The sequence below is a fragment of the Neltuma alba genome, unplaced genomic scaffold (genome assembly GCF_004799145.2).
Source record: "Neltuma alba isolate B1F8T4 unplaced genomic scaffold, ASM479914v2 tig00010580_pilon, whole genome shotgun sequence".
Lineage (NCBI taxonomy): Eukaryota > Viridiplantae > Streptophyta > Magnoliopsida > Fabales > Fabaceae > Neltuma > Neltuma alba.
This window is the reverse complement of record NW_021635445.1, coordinates 93,405-112,500: the sequence shown is the minus strand read 5'-3', so window position 1 is coordinate 112,500 and position 19,096 is coordinate 93,405. Positions and strand designations below refer to the sequence as shown.

General features: G+C 42.6%; 3 protein-coding genes across 3 annotated transcripts in view; all 3 read right to left on the bottom strand.

Moving 5' to 3' along the window:
• The window catches only part of LOC114757210 (uncharacterized), a 55,878-nt gene extending 50,182 nt beyond the window's left edge, over positions 1-5,696 (bottom strand). The window contains exon 1 of the mRNA XM_028946211.1: positions 5,661-5,696. The gene's annotated coding sequence lies outside the window, so the exon portion shown is untranslated. The remainder of the gene's footprint in view (positions 1-5,660) is intronic.
• On the bottom strand, positions 4,452-5,654 carry LOC114757214 (putative cytochrome c biosynthesis ccmC-like mitochondrial protein). The gene has a single exon (XM_028946217.1). It carries the CDS (start codon positions 5,541-5,543, stop codon positions 4,800-4,802), a length of 744 nt encoding a protein of 247 aa, XP_028802050.1. The 5' UTR covers positions 5,544-5,654; the 3' UTR covers positions 4,452-4,799.
• Positions 5,697-10,329: 4,633 nt separating the features above from the next.
• Positions 10,330-11,577, bottom strand: LOC114757204 (cytochrome c oxidase subunit 2-like). The gene has a single exon (XM_028946206.1). The coding sequence runs from the start codon at positions 11,573-11,575 to the stop codon at positions 10,346-10,348; it is 1,230 nt and encodes a 409-aa protein (XP_028802039.1). The 5' UTR covers positions 11,576-11,577; the 3' UTR covers positions 10,330-10,345.
• Positions 11,578-19,096: the final 7,519 nt, after the last annotated feature.

Sequence of the window (19,096 nt, the reverse complement as noted above, 5' to 3'; positions counted from 1 at the left end):
GCAGCAATTTCGGTTTCAGTGCGGAAAATAAAGCAGCAGTTTCACCAATTGATTTGATTGACCACCCAGTGGAAGTAGTAGCAAAGTCAGTGGTTTCCCCCGATCCTGAACCGGATTCAGGACCAGCATTCTCGTCTGTTGGATAAGTCTGTAATCCGTAGGATTACCTCAAGGGGTGGGAGGCCCTTATTTATCGATGTTGATTGAGAAATCCATCTCGGAGTTGAAAGGGTTGGTGTGGCCAGAAGTGAGAACTCCTTGAAGAGCTTCTTCTTGTTCGCAGCTAATCGTTTTGTCATACTTTACTTTTTTATGAGTCTTCCCCTGTCCTCCCGAGCTGGGATAAGTCAGGAATGGAAGTCAGGGATTGGAACGACTTCTTCTCTCTTGGGCTTCCACTCTCCTTCTGGGGAGTCCCCTTCTCTTACTCTTCCGGTTAAGGTAAGGAACCTTGAATCCTGGAACCCTTATAAATGTTCTTACTGGTTAACCACCGTTTAACAAACCAGATAGGGAATCGTTAACATGAGGTTCTGAATACGCATTAAAATGGCCTACAGTTCCCTTTAAGACGTCTTCAGGTACTCATGTGGCTGATTACCTATATGACGTCGTTAAACGGAGGAAAAAGGCCCCTAACAGCTGTTGAAGGAATAGATGCTGTTCTTGCTTGAGTTGAATCAGCCAAGACTTCCCCGAGAGGAAGAATACGCTCTTTGAAGGCTATTCCCGACATCCTATCATCCGTACTAAACTAAGGCTCACCAGGAGAGAGATGCCCAAAGATCTTCATAAGGGGAATTGCTGCATCTACGGCTACTTCAGATGGAAGAGTGAGCAACTCTTACTCTTTTCAACCGGTCTGGGATAAGCGCTGTTTTCGTAACCGGGCGGGAAGAAAAAAAAAAGTCAACGACTAGTTGCATCAACGAATGGATATGCGTTTGCTTTTCCCTCTACGAAAGAAATGAACGAATGCGGGAAAGAGATCAAAGGGTGGTACAATCACTTAAAGGAAGGAAATGCGCCAGGCAAGAAAGCGCTTACCACAATACCAATAAGACGATCGAGAAGGGTTCACCCAACGGAAACCCACGCTACAACCGAAAGAATCCATTTCATTACAAGACTTCCAAGACTAGCCGGAAACCCATACTCTCGCTTAGGCGGGCATACGGAAAAAACTACCATACATACGTAATGGACTACTTTTCAGACTTTTTTCTTTCCTACTTTGACTGATAGCCCTAAAGGATTAGGCCAGGACTCATACGATTACTAAAGCGAGTAGCTACCCGTCGACAAAAGTTAGGCATCTGTTGGTGGTTAAGCCTTTGTGACTAGCTCTGTAAGCTATAGGTTCTTTTTCTCCCCAGTGCAGTAGGACGGGTGGTGTAATGACTCTTTCTGTCCCTGCTCTCGGCAAGAAAGTAGGAATCAAAACCTTGACCGGTCAAACTCTTGAAAGCAAGCAAGCCTGTCCCAAGCCGGTCTGTTCACAAGGATGTTAGCTCTTTTGCACGAATCTGCTCTTATGGAATCGGTTGTTAGAGAATCCACTTTGTTGAATCAGCTGAGAACGGAATAACCGCTGTTACAGTATCCGCTGTACATGACAAGAAGGAGTAACCGCTCTTTGCATGTTAGCATACGGCATAAAATGCTATAGAATAAGGTTCTTGGCCTTAGAATTCTAAGATTAGAATCAAAGGTGGAAGGAGATTCTCACTTAGGGTGCGAAGGACCATTCCCTTAAATGAAAATAAACTCGCTCTACAACTTCGAAAACGAGAAAGAGAATAGAAGACAAAGAGATTCATTACGGATTGGAATGCTAACGATTGATTCCCTTTTGGGCTCTTACACAGAAATGAAAGACGGACAAGACTGAGGAAGCTGGAATCGCTCCTCACAGGTTATGGGATGCTATCGAGGACGTTGCCAATGGTCTTTCTTTACCTTTTTCTTATCGCAGGTGAGATGAATGATATTATATTGCAGTGTCCCATGAGAAAGGTTGAGCGTTAGCGATGTAGAGTTTACAGACTCTCCAAGAAGAGTCGACAGACGAAGAGTGAGTTGGAGAAGTAGAGTTGATAGACTCTGGGTTTAGAAGGCTGAGTGTAACGAAGAGCATATCAGCCGGAAGGAAGGGGCTAAGGGCATCAAAAGTAAAAGCTCTATTATCATCAATAACTCTGCGACTGATCTCTTTAAGGAGTGAATGACTCTTGGGTATAGGTCATGAACGGAAGAAGTTTCACCCTCTTTCAAAGTCTCAGGTAGCTCTAAAGGAGAGGTTCTTACCGTACTGCCTCAATCACCTTCTTAAGAGAACTTTAAGATTGACTTCTTCTTTGCTTTCCCGAAAGCCTATTCAAAATTCGACAGGGGAAAGTATAGTAAAGCAGTCTTCTTTCAAATAGTAATTCCAAGAATGTGCCAAAGAAATGGTTGAATATAGGTACAGGACTGACTAGGGTAGAAGACTTTCAGAAAGGTTACACCCCTGATCTCATTCTCTCTATCTGAGAAAGAAATGTGTAGCTAGGAGATAGGAGATATGTTATGCTACTCTTGACTTGGTTGGCTCTACCTCAACATATGGTCTTATGCCCGCTTTAGAATACCAGCGGGAGAACCAGAGCAGAGGAAGAGAGTCGATTGCTTGGCTTGGTATCGCTTGGAAACCAGCTTAGAATTAGAACGAGAATGAAAACAAGAAGTAGAATAGAAGAAAGACGGAAGGCAGCTTCAGAATTCTCACTCCCGGAACACTTCCTAAAAAACCGGCGAAAGGAAAAAGGAAGTAGTCATTGACTTGTTCAGCACACCAAATTCAACTTCCTTCCTGCTTAAGGCACTAGCTTTGCCAAACCCTGGTACATGTATGTGGGCTTTCCGCTTCGGCTTCTCATGTCAATCTTCCAATGTCTTGCCATTTTCTCTTATATAGATAGGCTATAGGCCTTGTCCTCTTCTATTCCTGCGGGAAGTAAGTGTGGGACTAATTTCATTCTTGTCTGCTAAGATAATTCTTATTCCTCACAGCTTGCATTCGATGCTTCTGATTCAATAATTCCTTCTAACAGGGAATTCACTGAACTAGTCTCCCTTGAGTCTCCCCGTCGGGAATGGAGGCTTCTAAACCTTGCCTTTTCCATAACCTAAGTCGCACTACTGGGGATCTCTCTTGATACTCTGCCAGGCGTTGACCAGCTTGTGGCCCGGTGGTGAACCGGATCGAAGAATGTATGTATGAGAGGAGAGATAAAAGCACTTTCTCTTCAAAATATAAAGAGCACAGCACCCTAACTTCAACAGAACTCTTGGGGTAGGCTAGCTACTAGTTAGTAGTCGTCCTAAAAGAGAGATCTTTGTTTTGCTTTACGCATATTCGAGGTCAGACTTGTTTTGATCGGGATTAGCACTCTGCTTTGTCGGTGAGGAGAAAGACTTTGTTTAGGACTTTGTTCTTGATCTGGGATCAGGGAAAACGTTTACCTTTTAGTAGCTCTTTTTCTGAACCAATAGATCTCGTACCAAAAGCATCTCCGTCCGAAGTGTGTCTGTCATCCTGAGCGTTGTTTTGGCAGTTCATACGAAAAGGATGCGGTCCAGAACCAGGCATTTGAGGACCCAGTTGGAGTACCGAGGTAGATGGGACGAGAGCCTTGAAAGCCCCTTTTAGCTTAACCCTTACTACAATCGAGACTAGGAAGTTAGATCCAGCCCTCCGCTCGAAGAGCGACAAGCTGTAATGTCAGCTTTGGCTTTCCTTTCCTTCTTTAGCCAGAAGCTCTGTTCACGCTATCGAAGAAGAGGCTCTTTCAATGGCTCGGCCAATATCGATCCAATTGCTTATATAAATGGATCCATCAACGAAGAAAGCTGGTCCGATCCGAACCCAAGAAGAGATCTCCTTCCCTACAGAGACGGAGCTTACTGGGGCTTGCGCCTTTCCTTAGTCCTGCCTTTCTTGACTAAATATCTCTCCAGCCGGTCGGTTGGAGTTGGATTGAATCGACTTCGTCTTCTTCCCTTAAATGAATCCCGTTAAAGCTAAGAGGACGTTTCCGTACCCCTTCTTACCTTACTCAAGAAAGAAAGTCATGCTGATCAGTAGTAGTGTCTAAGAGGAAGGGTTGGCGCTTTGAGCTACCTATTTAATGTAATTTAGACATATATTGTTTGTATGGCGTTTTAAAACGCCTTCTTTCTTTCGCATTACCATTCTCTCATCGATTACTGCAAACTCTACCCTTCTCAGTAAACTTCTAGCTAGTGAATCTTACCTATCGTATTCGCCTAGAGAATTACTTATTTTAAAGACAATCTATCAAAGGATAAAGGTAACTTCAATTCATGAAGGGAATAGGATTAGGAATTTATTCTATATGAAGAAAAAAACAAAAAGGAAAAGGCTAAAACCATATATCACTGAAGAATCTGACTGAATGAGGATCAGAGAGCTCTTTATGTGGTCTCACTTTACCACCATCTGAAATGCGCGAAACTTCGATTGGTGGAAGCCAGTCCATGAAGATTCTCCCTTTTCTTACGTGCAATTCTCCTCTTTCGGTAAGCATCCAGTATCTAAGCAAATGAACATTTCTCTAAGCTTATCCTGTAGCTTATACGTCGTTTGAAAGCAGCTTCAAGGATCCAACGAATAGCTAAGGTTTGTTGACGATCCCTGGCTACAATCCCAGGGACATCATAAATAGTACCAACTACTCCTACTTTTTCCACTTCGCATATGGGCTTTATATTCTCTACGGCGTCAACCATAAGTTTGATTACATCGCGTTCAGGGGAAGTGAACTAGGTTTTGCTATTCCTTCTCGAGCTTCTATTTCATCCCTTAAAGGAGATTCGGGAAAAGATGGAATAGGAAGACGTGTTTCCAGAACAAACAAGATACGGGTTGAGAAGGGGAAGTTAGCAAAGTTAGACAAGATTGGAATGGGCATAGGAACATGTATTGATGTACCAGATCGGCTAATGCTCCCAGGTTGATGCGATGTATTCCACCAGTTGACTGAAGACTTGATTATTGGTATATCGATCGGTCCAGCACGGATTGAAATAGGAGCCGGTTCGACAGGAAGCTTTTGAAAACGCAGTGCACCCAGGTAAATAAGAAACGAGATGAATACAGAGGTTAAACGAGCATCCCACACCCAAAAGGTGCCCCACATAGGTCTTCCCCGAAACCCCCCAGTAACTAAGGTAAACAACGTAAAAAAAGCACCCATTTCTGTACCGGTTCCGGAAGAGCGAAGAAAAAGGGGATGTTTTGTTAATAGGAACAAAAAAGTGTTTATAGCCGTAGCGATATAAACAAGAATACTCATCCGAGCCGCAGGAACATGTACATACAGAATACGAGAATTTCCACCTTGTTGAAGATCTAATGGTGCTACCCGAAGACTTAAATGAATAGCCATCGCTGTTAAGAACAACCGAGATCCAATGAGAATTTGCGCGTAGCTTCTGGTCTTTGACATAAAAAAAGAAGGTTGTAATAACGAAAGGGACATGTGAGAATTTGGTCCTAGCTAGTGGAACAAGAAAGACATGGATCTATATTCAATACGCAATCAAAGGATTTCTCCGAATTCCCCTTGCTTTGTTTTCGCTCCGCTCGTGCGTGGCACTCCTTGCTCGCGGAGCGGCATACCGAAAAAAGAAAGGTTTTGAAAAAGCCAAAATGAATAACAAGATTTTCCGTCTTATAGAATTTCCTACCCCCGAGCTACTTTTGAATGAAACTAAAGAAAGGCAGGGCACTAGCTAGCTAACCACACCCCTTAGCGATAGCTTTAGGGCCGCCGCTAATAAGATATTCGCAACTAAAAATACAAGGGAACTTTCTTTCGTCTTGACCGATTCAGCTTCCACCTTATCTGTCATGCTTTCGCCTCTCAGTTCGTTGACGGCTTCGCTTATAATAAGGAGTCCGGCAATTACTGTTAGTTGTTCCGTAATGGGCGCTATGGCCAAAAAAAATGAGAAAACCAATAGTGGACACGGATAAGATTTGTGTCAACGATAATGATAAAGAAAAAATCATGTAACAAGGTCCATGGACCCTCACCCTTCATCCTAGGTCGCCTTCTCTCTCGATGAACTAAGACTCTCTTAAAACTTGGCCTATCTGGGCAAGACCCCCTTACTTGAAGTTGCAGTACTGGTCATTGGCGACCTTGAGACGCATCTTAAGTGTACTGGGCACCCCCTCTTTGCTTATAGACTCAGCACAGAAAAAGCAAAAAGGAACTGATTCCTTGGATTGCAAGAGGCATCGAATGCAAAAGAGGGTTGAAGTTTCAGTGATAATGTCCTGCTTGACAAAAGAATTGGACAAATCAAGTGTGTACAGTTAGGAGAATGTAATTTAGCTAGGAAGATAGCATTCAATTTACTTGTGGTTGACGACGCCCTCTCTTCGAGTGGAAGGCTTCTTCCACCTGAATCTCTCTAAAATGCGATCTTCTTTTTAAGTCGCAAGTGTCTTTGGGAGAGGTTCAGTTCAAATCAATTCAATCAAGAGGGCGGTAGGTTAGGAAGAGATGGGAGAAAGCTATTTTTTTCCTAAAACGAAAGCGCGGAAATGCTGTTTAAAGAAAAGAGGAATCCTCCTCGTGTGCGTGGCTAGCTGAACTATTAATCCTTCCTCTAGAGAAGCGTCTTCTTCTATGTCATTTGCCTTTACTTCCCCAGCGTCGTTCTTTGTCCGTGGGATATTTGATCCTTCCTTCTTTGCTACTTCAATACGTGACATCCCCTTCTACTGCTTGTCTTAGCCTTCTTATGTTATGTCCATAAATGGTATGAAAAAATCAAACTTGAAGCGGTTGGAGCTAGAGACGAGGATGAACTAGGCTTAGCCAGAATAGACCAATCAAGGTGTCTTTCTTACTTCATGTATCCTTGCATAAGTAGTATTAAAGCATAAATATCCAGTTGAGTTGTTTGATCTTTTTCAAAAGAGATTGCGTTGGTTTATAGTTATGAGCTATCAAGTAAATCCTAGTGCAAAAAATGGGGTGGATCTTTCCGGAAGAAGATCTGTCTCATTGTTCTCTTTTGTTTAATATGGGCACTTGTTCTTTATTGTCTCATAAGAGTGTTGCCTTGGAAGATGCTATCTCGGTGGCCTTGAAGACGGTAATTAAGAGGAAAGACGTTCCATCAATCTGCGCCAGTGGTTTGTCGCTCGGATTGCGCCTTCGTGGGTCTCTGCTTTCCAGCTAAGCAAGTGATAAAGGAGTAGCTGATCTTGACATATTCTATTTAAATCTTTTATTTATTCTTAATTGTGAATTACTAGTGAAAGGCAAGCTGGACAACTAAGGGACAAAGTTGCTAGTCGATTCGATAGTTCATTCCTTGAACAGCTAGTGTGAAAATTTTATCTTGCCTGGGATAACGTTAATATGACTATCCAATACAATTATGTGTCTAACAATTTCTTGATCACCGAGCAAGAAAGTCTCGCACGCGCTTCTTCATTTAACTTTTTTTAAAAGCTAATAACATAACCATCTTCCTTCTCATCTCAGATGTTACGAATCGTCTGCTATTAGATAGAATAATAATTCCTAAGTAAAGTCTAGGAGGGAATTTTAATACCAGGAAAAATCAGATGCAAAGCAAGGTTTTGAGTCTATAATATGAAACTGTAAGGCATCGGTTTACTGTATTGACAGAGCCTTTTAGTTTAACTAGCATAGGTGAACTCTTGGGAGGCCCTTTAGTGAATTTCGCCTTTTTTTGAGGGCTGTCTCGTGCCTCTCAATTCCCATTTCAAGCTTGGTTCGCTCCTCTCCCTGCTCTAGGCTGGTTAAGCCCAGAAGCATACACAAGGTACTCAGTACCAGAGAGACCTCCAAGGAGGAAAGCCCCATTATCCGAACCCACATCTAAGACAGGTGGGCTGTAGTTCAGGGACCTCTTAGCAACCTCATCGTAGAGTTTCCACATTATTCCAAAACGGACTAGATGCGGATCCTCTTGACGCACTTTCCAGTGGGATAGGTGCTTTGATAAAATCCTCGAAAGTGACACCAGGTGATAAGGCTACTGTATAATACCATCTACCATAGTTAAGCTGGTCCACGACCTTAACAAAGTGACCTCTTCTAAGAACTCAAACATTTCTGACTTTTTGAGTTCTTTTGGAGGGGCCTTTAAGTCTACACTACGGGTTTGTAGACTTCTCGAAGGCGGTTTATCACCAAACCTTTGAGATACGGATTCAAGGGCATGCCTTGACCTAACCACAAATCGATAGGTAAAGAAGGTTTATCCCAAATCTTCCGCTTCAGCAAGAACTGAATAATATGAGGATAACCCGATCGGGTCAAAGAGACTGGTAGACTCATCTTACTCCAGGATGTCAGTGACATGAATGGATGCCACATCCTTCAATCAATCGGAGTTCTCATAAGACAAAAGCATCTCACTCAATCTCCGTCCTCTATATTGCATTGCCTTCTACTTAGGCTTAGGTTAGGCCGGGCACCAACGGTATGACCTAAGAAGCCTAAAGAGGGTCGGGAAACCTAGCATCAAGCAAGTAGGTAGCTGCTTTCACTAACTATAGTTGATAAGACAAAAGTCTCAACCATTTAGAAATCAGAGACTAGTGACTGACCAGTAGTGCGCATCTAAGACTACTGAAGAAGAAGCATAGTTGGCAGACAACATCCAAAGTAGTCCAAGGGTACTACCCTGTCCCACCATAGGTATTTCCCTGCATAGGAAAGAAGGCATACATCCAAGAGGAGATATTAGCTGTCCTCTTCGAGTGACTACACTCCCCTCTCGCACAGTTGGAATGTTGGCGACTGACAAGGCTAAGAAGTAAAGGGCATCATAGGTTAAATTGAGTGACTTCGTACCACTGAGTTGCAATTAGTCAACATCGTTCCTCAACAAGCTAGTTGAGTGACTTCGTTCGTATCCTATACCCTTTCATTTCAATAGGCTACAAAACTTATACGATGGTAGATGTTGAAAGATAGCTTTTAGGGATAGAATAAGGAAGAGATTCTATGGATAGAAAGAGGTACGTAGTTCCACGAGCCTTGCTCTAGGCACGTAGTCACTCATAGTTAGAAATATAAAAACGACCTAACCCATTGTCAAGAGGGGCTTTAGAATACATTGCCCACAATCTTTCAAGTCAGGCTCCATAGGGTAAGGTAAAAGGTAATCAGTCTTTCTTTCCCTATCAAAGTCTTATCCCAGCAGCCTAAAGAGAATAGGGAGATTCTTACTTTGAAATCAAAAAAGTCATGATGAATATGGGTAAGAATCCACATGAGGATTAGAAGACGTATGAGAACGCTATCTAGAGCTATACAGAAAGAAAGTCTTCTCCTTACAGTAACTTCACTCTCCTAAGGTTCAATAATCAGGATTGATAGATAGGATCGTAATTCATGCTTGAAGCACATTTCCCGATAGGGTCGAGCGATAAGAAGACTGACTTTCTTGCTTTCTCCGTTCAAGCTTAAAGCGGCTAGCAACTAGAGTCTCCATTCTACCTATGCCCTCGCGCTCTTTCTTTACAGAGTTCGATGGAAGCGCTTACTGCTTTGGCCCCTTTCACCCCTCTCCCGCAGGCCTACTTTCCTCCCCCTAAGCTACTATAGGTCTGCTCTCGCAAAGCTCGAGATCTACGTCTTGAAGAGCCAAAGCCTTTCCTATCCCTATCGGTCGATCATCTGAGCATCAGTAACCTCTTACATTCTTACCCAACTTATCCCAGCTCTAAAGGCGGCTACTGACTTACTAGCAACTGCCAACGACTTAGATAGGGCTGAAAGCTGTCTAAGGTATGAAAGAACTCGCTCTAAGGACTAGGGAAGATCAGGTTAGCCTTAATTGACTGACTGAAAGCTGTATAAAAGAAAAGAACTTACTCGAGCTAAAGCAAATTCACACCCTGCAAGTAAACATCCTTCGCTTCTTCTTATATCGTTTGTGTCTTCCCCCTACAGTCACTTCACTCTACAAATTACATATATAATGTAAGCAGGTCTGCAACTTTCTTTTTTGCCGGAAATAGGTCGAACCCTCATTGCTCTACCATCTTGTCTAGTGAGAAGCAGTTTCGAGCGCCTACATAACCAATCACTCAAAGTAAACAAGAAGAAATGAGATGAATGGTATCAGACCTTGCATGTAGTTCATCCGGCCATTTTACAACTCAGTTCCTAAAAAAGAGGATGAATCATCCCAAAAGTACATCTGAGTCCGTCCTCTCTCATCACTCCCTTTCCCAGAGAGAAACGGAAAATAATAGAACCCTACCCCGAGCTAAAGAGCTATATCAAAACAACCGACCATCTGCTCTCTCCAAAAGAAGATGAGAGCCGCGTACGGCTTGGATGACCCGCCGATACGGAACGCTTTCCCTCGTGCCTTGTTCTCGTATTTGAGAAACATAGGTGCGATAGGTGGGCTCAGATAGAAGCTGACCTCGCGGAGAATGGAGAATTCCTCGAATTTCAGCGTATCGATGAAGAATCGATAACGGGTGAAATCCGTCATCCACCAATGCTGCTTCTATAGAGCGCTCGATGAATCCTTGGTTAGAGATGATCGAGCTCATACGTCTGAACCCATCATCCCCACCAAAATTGAGGAGCCCATATCGGGAATAAAGCACGTCGGCTCGTGCTTCATCCGAGAGGAGCGGTTGCTCCAATTGGGGAATAACAGGCGCGGGTGGTTGTTGGGGCACCTGTGGTCCTTGTATCGGAGCCTCAGGTGGTTCAGCAGCAGGTGGCGGGGAAGGGAAGTCGAAGCTTCCTGTTCCTGCTGCATCACAATGGGCAATGGTCCCCAGGACCAAACGCTCCAAAGTTTTTGCAAAAAACCCCGATTGCGGGATTATATGATTGGATACCCAAGAACCATAATCTTTACTAGAAACAGCTTCTACGACAATAGGCATAAAGGCATGATTAGTTCCACAAATCTCACTGCACTGACCATAGTAAACCCCTTCTCGTTGTACCGAAATAGAGATCTGATTTAAACGACCAGGTACAGCATCACATTTGACACCTAAGGAAGGTACAGCCCAACTATGAGGTACATCAGCAGGTGTTACAATAATACGTAGATGAGTTTTGGCTGGTACAACCACTCTATTGTCCACTTCTAATAAACGTGATTGACCCAATTCTAGATCATCTTCTGGAATCGTATAACTGTCAAAAGTTAGTGACTGTTCATCGGAACTGTTATAGTCTGAATACTCATAAGTCCGATACCATTGATGTCCAATAGCTTTGATAGTAATGGCTGGATCTACTACTACCTCGTCCATTGAGTATAACAGAGCAAATGATGGTATAGCAATGAACATCGGTATGATACTAGGAAATATGGTCCGAAGAATCTCGATAGTAGTTCCATGAACAATCCTTTGCGGGATTGGATTTTTTTGATAGTGGAAATGCCATAAAGCGCGAACCAAGATCCGTGATACGAAAACCAAAATCAGAATGAGGAAGAAAAAGATATCGTGATGTAAGTCTATTATTCCTTGCATCATAGGTGTTGCTGCGTCTTGAAACCCTAATTGCCATGGTTCCGCTGCATCACAAGAAGAATTCGTGAACAATATTTTTAGAACAATTTCCTTTAGAACAATTTCCTTTAGAACAATAACAATCAATGAGATGAATACGACCGCTACTACATAAGCAAGGGCAGGGAAGTTAGCGAAAGTGGAGGACCTTTTGTTTGCCCTGTTAGGGTAGGGAGTGGACTGCCTTCCCCCTAAATTGGGAATGCCGGATCCCCCTTCCCCTCCATTTCGCCCATTATCATTATCCTTCTTCTCATTATCCTTCTTCTCATTATCCTTCTTCTCATTATCCTTCTTCACATTACCTTTTTCTACATCTACATTATTACCTTTTTCTACCGCCCCCTCCGGCCTTACTTTTGCTGTCTCATTCGTGGGGTTTTTATTCTTACGCTTATAACCACAGCATTCGCGGACCTTGTCGAAACAATCCATAATAAATTTATTCATCTTTTTCATCTAATTTTGCATCTAATTTTGAGTATCATATGCTCTCCCCCCCACAACAAGAAAGAGGAAAGACTTCCGGAAATTACCGGTTGGGTTGGTCCAACCAAGAAAGACATGGGAGTCGAAAGGCGATCGAGTTAAGGTGAAGACTGAAAACAATGAAATCACGGAACACTTTCTATATCTCTCTTTTCCGTCTCAATCCAATCCAGTTCCATTCGATCTTAGGCGATCTCAGGTTACCGACTCTCCGGCCTCATTTCGAGGCACTATAGGAGAACTCATTGGGCCTGCCGCTTTCTCAATCGAAAATGGAAACTTTGAATATCACTGAACGATTCTCTCACTTACGTCATTTCTTGTCGTCAGTCAATCTTCATCAAGACAGCTGACCGAGTCGAAACCTACTGCTCAAGTCTTCCGAACCCATCCACAAATAGCTAGAAAACATTTTCTTATTTACGACTTTGCTGCGGCTGTACGACATGAGAAAGAATATACCAAATAAAGAAAAGGTCAAACCCGCACTGGAAAAATGTTGAACGATTTCTAGCGCTTTTCAAAAATACAATGCATTGAGTAAACGAGGTAAGACAGCACGCTCACTATATCTTTCATACTATTACTAAAGTACATGAAACACTCACTTAATCTTGACTTCAATTAGATTAACAAAACTAAACCATTGCTTGACGTGAACAGACGCTTTCTCATCAGACTGTTTTATCCAGCTTCATATAATACTTTCTTTACTCAAGCAAAGACGAATCAAAACCTTTCTTTTTTTATGAAATTTCCAGTTTGAAAGCCAGATCGGAGGCGGATTCCTTCTTTACTTTAGAGTTTCCCTTTTTCATGCCTTAGTAGAAGAGAGGAGGCTGTCAGAGCCTACTGATCTGTTAGCAAATACTAGAGCAGATTCGATTCTACGCTCGGAACCTTGGTCCAGCAATCTACTAAAGCGCTTGGATCGGAGATCGCATGACCGGATGATCATCCTATTCCATCCCAAGCTTGGAAAGCTGTGCTTCGATGCGGTTGTATACAGGGAGGAAGCCTTGAACTGTGCAAACGCGGAACAACCTCCAAACCGGATAAGATTTGGAGAGCTTACTACTCCATCCTAGGGTATGTATACTTTTTTGGTTATAAAGATTCGTGTTAGTCAAAGCTACTTGAAAGCTTGAGACTCGAAAGAAAGCAAGCTAGGCCCCTCATTCAATTTAGCTACTCAAGTCTTCTATCCACTATGTCCCTCAACCTAGCAGATGAAAGACAAAGAGCCTATTCCTAATCCATTTACAGACCAAAGATGCTTTCTTTGGTTTTCAAACCAATAGCATAGGTGAAGGCATAGCCCATTCCAGTTCCATATCTGGATCCGGAACACCATGAATAGATAAGGGCAACATATGCAGGGGCTTCTCTGGAAAAAGATCTCATAGAGGATCTCGAGGTTGAAGATCCATATGCATGTACGAATGAAGGTACAGATCGACGATCAAATTGATCTGGGACCCGAGGTGCGAAAGTAGAAGCGTAGAGCATAGTATGTAGGAAGGTTCTTATAAAAGGAAAGACCCACTAAAGATCTGTCATAATCTCCCCAAGTATCACGGAGGTGGAGCCTATTCTATGAGTACCTTGGGAGGGGGGATGAGGTGGACATAGCTTCCTTTCCCGGATACAACCTACATAGTGATGATAAAGCTGTTCCTTTTGTTCCCGAAAAAACCTTTTCTTGTCTTGACAACGAGTAAACTCACCTTGAATTTCAAGCTTTCATTCATCAAGCTTACCAGCACCCGCGGATGTCCTATTTCGTATTCATTCGACCTAAGGCAAAAGAGAAGTCATACAAAGAAAGGTTCTTTCATGCAATGCATAACGGGCGGGCCTCCTATGGATTCCTCCAACTCAATCTTTCTTACTTCAACTTACTTCAAGACTCTAGTAAGGACTTTAATACACAAAAATCAAAATAGTAACCTTCCTCACCTCAAGCTGTAAACTCTTCTCTGTCCTCCGAAGGATCAGATTACCTGATTTCCGTAACTAAATAGAGGTTGCTAGGTCCTTCGCCTTCTCAACTCATAAGGCCCTCTTGCCTTATGAGAGATTTAGAGGAATGAACTTCTGGACTGGAATAATGCACAACAATCTCAAGATCGAGGATTCTCAAGGACGGGATTTCTTCACACAAATAGAAAGAAAAAAGGTAGGTTTTAAACTCAATCTCAGGTCGTTGTGCTCATCCTGATCTAAGGACGGCCCCGTAGTAACACTAAATAGAACTCAGTATTCCGGACTGCCTTTCTGCCTTTGCTATACTTCCTTTTAGGCGGCTTGGTAAGAACAAAAGAAAATGATTCTAACTTTACTTTCTGCCCTTCTTCAAAAAGGAATTCTTTAAGAGCTAAATCAATTCATTAGAGCTCCCCGGTTGACTATGACTTCTTTGCAGCTTATGATTTCGTAATGCTCCTGCCTTACTAGACTTTCTTACTTCCGGATCCAACTGATGGGAATTCTTTAACTGCTACTTCTTTAGTTAGCCCTTCGAGCTCTTATTCCTTGCCTAAAAGATCTCAATCTAAGTCATGGCTTTCACGCAAGAAAATAGAAAGATGAAGGTCAGCCTGTAAGGCCCCAAGCTCCTTTGCAAGACAAGGTCATTTTTCGTTTACCTGCTTCTCGGAACGAAATCCTAAATAAGCTGATTGGCAATCCTTAGTTACAGCCTTTCCTACTAGATCCGCTGAAGTAAGGAGGGGATTTGGGCATTGGAATAGAATCCCCCCGCCGGGAAAGATCAAAGAAGATGAAGAAGGTCGGTATTGTCTCAACGTAACTCAATAGATCGATAAATCTCCGATCTCTCTTTTCACCTCAAGCTCTTTCTCTGCTTTTGCTGCTTTCCGATAGAGTAGTTCAGGGAAGGCTAGGAAGAGTTGATGCTATCCTAGTGGCATTGAATCCTAGGTCTTGTAATAGATTAAAAGGGACTATGAAGTGATTCAACGGAATATGGATGAGAATCAATTGGTGTTGAAAGAGATTCCCTGGGTGTAGTAATAGAATGGGAGGGAATTTGAATAGAATATGGGGGAATCCCCTGTAACTCAATATCAATTAGCTTTCTAGCTTTCCTTCAATACTAGATCCCGTGTAACTTAGAAATCATACTACCAGCTGTATGGCCTGTACCTGCTAGCCAGTAGAAACCAGTAGGCTAAGTAATTCATAATACTACCTGCTGTATCCTTTCTTTACCTGCTAGCCCGTAAAAAGGGTTTTGGGTAAGAGATTCGAAGGGTTTTGGCCAAGGCAGCTTATCTTCCTCTAGCGGATAAAGTAGCTAAGCCCTAAGAAGCTAGATAGTTAGTTTATGGCTGAGGTTGCCATAGAGGAATCGAAGGCAGAGGTAGAGCTAAAAGACTTAAACGAAGCTAGCTCGGCGTCTAACTCAAACCTATAAATAGAAGACTGCTTGCTTTCAACTGCCTGACTTGACTTTAAAGCGGGCTTTCATAGATAGAGGAAGCTAAGGTAGGGCGTGTATTCTAATACTACTTGTTTTCTCCGATTAATCTTCTCAATCTCAATACTGATTTAAGGCTTTCGTAACACGATATCAATACTTATCTCTGGACGTGTAGTCTAACTCTAAATCAAAAACGGAATCTCCGATAGGAATAGATTCTTTCTTACTTCCGGAAGCAGGGTAAATGACAGACTTTCTTCCTTTAAGCCTTAGGGATCCAACTGATGGGAATGAAACTGCAACTTCCAGGCCTACCTTATCAGATGAAGCTGGGGAATGCACCAAAATATACTCTAAAGTACTTGCTTTTGCGCTAAGATCTAATATAGGACTAAATAGGATGCTCTTGCAGCTTGCTGCTCTTTCTTCCTCTCTTCTTACCCTCTGCTTTAAAGAATGCGAAGGCGTAAAGAAGTCATTAGATTAGGATTTAGTTAGACGTCCTTCAGCCTAACTGGAAGGAGAAAGCTTTGGAAGTAATAAAGACTTACAGCAGGTAGTTAGATTGACTTACACGGGAGCTATAAGGAAAGTTAGAAAGAAGTGTCATTTTGCCTTCGCGTGACCAATACAGCTCAAATGCCCTATGATTCCATTCCCCTTAAGGGGGACGTAAAAATGAATAAATCAAAGATCAGCCTATTTCCCCGCCTCTTGCTCCGGGAGAACTGACTATAGAAGAAGCTACTATATCAGCTACTTCCTTTTCAAGGCCTGTCCTTGCCATCCCTATATTAGCATGAAAAAAGGAGAGTCTCCAGTCAAGAAGATGCCTCCTATCTCTTACTCTTCCTCAAAGGTAACTAAGGAATAGACTTTTAAGGCTTACGCTAAGGCAAGGCCTGAACTCGTCCCGAATCTTGGATTGACTTCGTTTCATTCTTTATTGCTAAAAAGTCGACCTGTAAACCATAAATGAGCTCCTTGACTCTCTAGTTGCCGATGTTCAGTCTCGAACTTCCCGCCTATGCCAACTCCCCTAGATGAACCCGGAAGTGGAGGAAACGGAAGAATTAGTATAGCCCTCTTTGACTAAGTTGCAGCAGTTGAATTGATTCTTATCCTATTACCTGGTAATCACTTCCTGAGATTGACCTGCTAGCTTACTCTTTTTTTTCTATTAGCCCTGACTTCCTCTTTATAAGGCATTTCATCAGAAATAGAAGATATAGTTGCTTTAGGTGACAGTTAGAAGTAGTATTTTGAGAATACAAGCCCTTCAGCAAGTAAGTCAGAATTGCCACTAAGATAGGTTAGCTAGCTTCAAGCTATAGAAGCTAAAGTCTAATAGGAAGTTAGACTTAAAGCAGAAAGTCATTTTTCGCTCGTGACCAATTCCTTTTGTCACTGAACTACTAAACCTGAAAGAGCTCACCTGCAAGCTGCCAAACTAACACTAAGTCTTTCTCAATCCCGGGAGAGGGTAAGAAAGAAGAATGAAAGTTTGATTCTAAAGGTTAGGGAAATAGCAGTTCCCAGGGAATCTATTAATATGCCTTCCGCACTAAGATTTTCCTTATACAGAAAAGCCGGAGAAAACAAGTCACTCTATCGTGTTACGAAAGCTGCAACTAAGTCATTCTAACTCATTTCAAGCCCGGTGGGAAATTGCGTAATTGGGGTTTTCGTATCCCTCTCCCCTGATCATACCAGCCGGAAGTGGAGTAAGTTGCTGTTTCATTACCAGCAGTTGGATCCGAAAGCCCGTCCTGCAGCATCTGAAAAGGTAGGATCGGCAGTAACTAAGTCTGAAAGCTCTGACTTTAGAGATCTAGTAGGCGAGGAAGAAAGCCACTAAGAAGGCTGCTTAGGCTAAGCCAGTCCTTAGACAGAGTTGAGCAGGAGATTCCCCTATTTGTATTGTTGCGGAGGATTAAGAGTTCGCATGTGCACGGAAAAGCTACCTATCTTGACGCCTTCCTCTCTTACCCAAAAGCCTACGATTCAATTATGATTCCTTCGCCTTCGCATGTGTTAGAATCCCGACCTGAGAAAGCGGATCATCAACTACAGAAAGAGATGGAAGAAGCTCTTGATATAGAGTTGCCATCCCATCCTGAGAAGTAGAAGAACGAAAGAAGAATAGAAGCTGAGCTTCCTATTTATATTTGTGTTCAAAAGCCCATACAAAAGCAGTACTGGATGACATTCCTCTTTCAACTCTATTGGTTCAAGCCCTACCTTAGAAAGAGCAGAACCCGAGCCCGGAAGAGATCTTGAGATTGTTGAGCTCATCCCGTAGATTCTCCCCTCCGTGGGCAGATAGTGAGGATAAGGTAGCCCTCAAAGAGGAAGATGGATTTGTTTTGACGGGTTCCCCTCCTGCTTCGGCGAGATCCTTAGTTTCCAATTCTAGGTCGTCTGTCTATGGTCAGTTAGAAGTTGTTACACAGGCTTTATAGCCAAATCAATTCCTCGATCTTTCTCAATGCCTTCTTCCGCCGCCTAAAAGGCAGTTGGCAAGTCAGTCTAAAGCCGGGGATTAAGAGTTTAGTTACGATCCCTTCCTGCAGAGATCGATCTATTTGTATTGCCATCCCGGAAGAAAGGAAAGCCCAACGGACGAAAGCCCGAGATTCCTAATCTTTCTTTGGAGCTCGTGTAAGGAATTGATTTAGCAGTTATCCCAGAAGTTAGATCCGTAAGGCAAGCAACTATTTAATCTATAGCTGCCTCAGAAAAGGTAGGCAAGTAAGAAAAGAAAATTCAGGATAGCTAAAGAGCTCAGCCCTTATATTCCCCCGGAAATAGGTAGTTACCAAAGCCAGCCCCTCTGTATCAGTCTAAAGCAAGGGATGTCGGAAACTTCTAGGTGGAGTTTATGAGTTTGCATGACTTAGACGTAAGGATTGAAGTAGAAAAGCCCTGGGATGATATTAATATTCCTCATTAGTTTCAAGCCTCGGATCAGACTCAATAGAGGAGTGAAGTAAATACCAGGAGCTGATTCATGTATTTATTTACTTCCTCTAGGGACCAAGAGAACTTTATCTAGCTATTTAATAGATTCACCAGTAAGATACTTTAGAATCAATTACTTTAGCTTGGCTTACTATCATTCCCCGTAAGCCGTACTTGAGTTCATTCCTCGATCTATTGTTGTTGCATTCCCAGAAGTGGGATCAAATGCCCTGACACCGGGAGTTCAAGAAGTAAGGATTTCAGTAGACCTGTAAGCAGTAAAAAGAAGTTAAGTCGAGCCTTAAGCCATATCTGAAGTAACGGACTCTTACCAAGCCGTCTAACATGAAGAAGCTAGCCCGGGAAGTTCGGCAACAAGAAGTCAGTCAGAAGAGATCTTTACGAAGATGAATACTTCGATTTAGATTGTGTTACGACGAAAGCTGTAAAGAAGTCATTCTATTGAGATTGACTTAGACGCCGTGCTTGATTAGACTTTATCAGTCTTTGATTGAAAGCCTTAATCAGTATCTTCAGTAATGGATGCTAGCAGGTCTTTCTTTATTGCTAAAGTCGACCCGTAAGAA